Source organism: Apaloderma vittatum, unplaced genomic scaffold (assembly GCF_000703405.1).
Source record: "Apaloderma vittatum isolate BGI_N311 unplaced genomic scaffold, ASM70340v1 scaffold2048, whole genome shotgun sequence".
Classification (NCBI taxonomy): domain Eukaryota; kingdom Metazoa; phylum Chordata; class Aves; order Trogoniformes; family Trogonidae; genus Apaloderma; species Apaloderma vittatum.
Window position 1 is genome coordinate 1 of NW_009730025.1, and position 3,748 is coordinate 3,748.

Consider the following 3,748-nt stretch of genomic DNA (forward strand, 5'->3'; position numbering starts at 1 on the left):
TCTCTGCCCCAACATGATCGCGGCCCAGGCCAAGCTGGTGTATCATCTGAATAAATACTACAACGAGAAATGCCAAGCCAGGAAAGCTGCCATCGCAAAAACGATCCGAGAAGTCTGCAAAGTGGTGTCGGACGTGCTGAAGGAGGTGGAGGTGCAGGAGCCTCGCTTCATCAGTTCCCTGAACGAGATGGACAATCGCTACGAGGGGTTGGAAGTCATCTCCCCCACGGAGTTTGAAGTCGTGCTGTACCTGAACCAAATGGGGGTTTTCAACTTCGTGGACGACGGCTCCTTGCCGGGCTGCGCTGTGTTAAAGTTAAGCGACGGGCGCAAGAGGAGTATGTCCCTCTGGGTGGAGTTCATCACGGCGTCTGGCTACCTCTCCGCTCGCAAAATCCGGTCCAGATTTCAGACTCTGGTGGCTCAAGCCGTGGATAAGTGCAGTTACAGAGACGTGGTAAAGATGGTGGCGGACACCAGCGAAGTGAAGCTGCGGATCAGGGACCGGTACGTCGTGCAGATCACTCCGGCGTTCAAATGCACGGGGATCTGGCCTCGGAGTGCTGCCCACTGGCCGCTTCCCCACATACCCTGGCCGGGACCCAACCGGGTGGCGGAGGTCAAGGCGGAAGGCTTCAACCTCTTATCCAAGGAGTGCCACTCTCTGGCCGGCAAGCAGAGCTCGGCCGAGAGCGATGCCTGGGTGCTGCAGTTCGCGGAAGCCGAGAACAGACTGCAGATGGGCGGCTGCAGGAAGAAATGCCTCTCCATCCTCAAAACCTTACGGGACCGTCACCTGGAGCTGCCGGGCCAGCCCCTGAATAATTATCACATGAAGACTCTGGTTTCATACGAATGCGAAAAGCACCCCCGCGAATCGGACTGGGACGAGTCGTGCCTGGGGGACCGGCTCAACGGGATTTTACTGCAACTCATCTCCTGCCTCCAGTGCAGGAGGTGCCCGCATTACTTCTTGCCCAACTTAGACCTCTTTCAGGGCAAACCTCACTCGGCCCTGGAGAACGCGGCCAAACAAACGTGGCGACTGGCTAGGGAAATACTAACCAACCCGAAAAGTTTGGAGAAACTTTAGAGGGGAACTATAAAACCGGCCTGACCGAGACATCCGCTTATTTCCCGATGAAGTTTAAGCTGCCTGTTCGAAAAGTCAAAGATTTCCACTTGACAGTGCAACCAATATTCTCTTTTAAAAAGGAATATAGCTTAGGCTCTTCGCAAAGAAAAGCAAGAACAGCAAGTATCGCCCCTCTTATCTTCGTCACAGTTTTGCAGTTCCCCGTGGGAAAAAAAAAAAACGAAACAAAAAACACAAAAGAGAAAAAAAGAAAATAAAAAAAAAAGTATATTACCTGGAAATGAAAATTGGCGGTAATTTAACACGATTGTGACCATTCTGCCTAGAAACGGTACCAACGGATTATAACAAACCCCGGTATTTTTATGTAAACCCTCTGTGAGTAAAAGCTATTTGGATATGCCACCTGAACAAACCCTAATGTATCTTTTAATTTGTATCAAATATTGTGATCTCACATTGTCTTTGAAATTGTGGATGTTGGTGTTTTGTGATTTGGTGAACAGAAGTTAAATTGCCATTTTGGATACTTCAAGGACATTTTCTGCTAAAGAGAAGATACCATTTAAAAAGGTAGATTTTATCATGGTACTTTTGTTAATTGTCTTTTGAAGTGTCTGAACTTAACAAGTTTACATTTTTCGTTTCATATATATTGCTTGTTCTATTTCTAACATTCCATAAATATACTTGAAATGTTATTTAAATATATTCAAAAGAAATTTGGATTCTGCTTATATAATAACGCTTGAATATTGGAATTATATATTTGAAAATGCACTTGAAATACACTGGATAATTACCTTTTGTGATTTAGATTTTAATTTCTGTTGCTGATTTATTTAATTACAAGCTAATAAATGAAGTAAAATGCATATGGGTAAAGTGTTTCTATACCGGATCAAGTTTTCTACTTGAAAAGCCAGAGGCAGCTATGTTCTGTGATTTCTGCCTTTCTGCGGATAGTTGCCTCAGTCCTGTAAAACAGAAAACTTAAGGGCAGCTGCCTGGTTGTGCATTTTGAATAATTTTGTAGAACGGGGAAATATTGGTGGTATGAACACCATTAGAATTTAGCTCCAGATGACCATCAGCAACTGTCAGACACGGCTGTAGTCATTAATGCATTAACACTTTTTGAACCGTCAGAAAAGAAATCTATTTTCGAAAGGTTTACTACACAGTGCTGATGTGTTCCGGCTCGGTTTTGAACAAAGCTGAGGAAACACAACATATGCCTGAAGCAGCCAGTGTACTGAATAAGCTGTGAGCCTGATAAAACTAGCATTTCGGTGCAAGTAGTAATAAGGAAGAAAACAACATTTATAGGTGAAAGGTTCAAGCCGGCACCAATAAAGTGAGCAACAATATTACTTCTGACCTACAAATCCGTTATGAATGTGATAAGATTGCCAGCTGCACTCCCAGAAACCAAGCCCCTGCACTTTCAGGGCATTCAGAGGGAATAACGTGTGTGCCTACAAAGCGGCAAGCGATCCAAAATTGCTTATCCGTGCTGCAACGCCTGGCCCTTCTCAGTCTGCTTTTCTTTAAAGCAGCTTTAAAATCAAAACGCAAAATAGCAACGCGGATTTTGGTTAGTACCATAAGAGTCAACAAGTGCTGAAAGAGGCCGATTGCTTTTGTAACACTCACTGGTAACTATTTCCAGTGGGTGCACTTTTAACGAAACCGTTATACTCAGCGATTCTGACAGAATAGTTTTTTGGTGATGTTCTTTTTTTTTTTTCCCCCGGCACTGCGATGAAAGTTCCGAGTTTGAAAAATTATTCGTCAAAGAGAAATCACCTTATTACAAACACATTCAGGCGAGGTCGCTAGCATTTTCTTGGAAATTACTTATGATACTTCTGCAGAAAAAAAAACAACCGCTCCTCCAAGGTATTTGTAAAAGTACGTCCCCTATTTCCCCCTCTTCTAACATTTTCCAGAGCAATAACAAAGAAACAAAGCAACAGCGATAAGAATAAAAAGAGATGCAGGCGAGGGGAGCGCCCTGTAACACATGTCCCTCCCGCAGTCCCCCTCCTTCCCCTGTGGACCGCCCCGCTCCCGCGGGGAGGAAGCCACGCAAAGGTTTCTGCTCAAGTCACGCACCCCTGTTCTGTTGCAGCTGGACTGGAGGTTTTCGCGGAGGAGGATGGGGGGGGAGGGCCGGCGCTGGGGAATTGCTAGTAGTAAATGATTTCAGAAAAAAAAGAAAACAAAACTAGAACTTTCCCAGGAATCAAGCATTGGGTACATGCCTATTCTTCTCCTCCCCCCCTTTTTTTGGGGGGGGGGGGGGGGAGAAGGGGCAGAAAATAAGCATTAACTTGCATTTCAGCAGTTAGAGTGTTTATAAAATGCACTGCCTTTTCTTAGATGGAAACTAACGTTCTTGAAATAACGGGATTCTGCGACATCCTCGGAAGGGGTAAACCCCTCCGCTGTGTCTCGGGAAGGCTGCGAGCTGGGACTGCTGCTCCCTCCAGGGATTTCAGAGCAATTGGCTTAACTACTAAATCTGACCACGTTCATACAAAGGCACCGAGCGAAAGGCTGCTGGAAAACGCGAACGCTGCCGTAATAGAGGATTTAACATCATTAATGCATTGCGCTTTTTCTTTTTTTTTCTTTCTTTTTTTTTTT

General features: G+C 45.1%; 1 protein-coding gene across 1 annotated transcript; it reads left to right on the plus strand.

The window, feature by feature from the left end:
- The first annotated feature begins 6 nt into the window (after positions 1-6).
- On the plus strand, positions 7-1,321 carry LOC104277844 (protein mab-21-like 1). The gene has a single exon (XM_009874618.1). It carries the CDS (start codon positions 14-16, stop codon positions 1,091-1,093), a length of 1,080 nt encoding a protein of 359 aa, XP_009872920.1. The 5' UTR covers positions 7-13; the 3' UTR covers positions 1,094-1,321.
- The last annotated feature ends 2,427 nt before the right edge of the window (positions 1,322-3,748 follow it).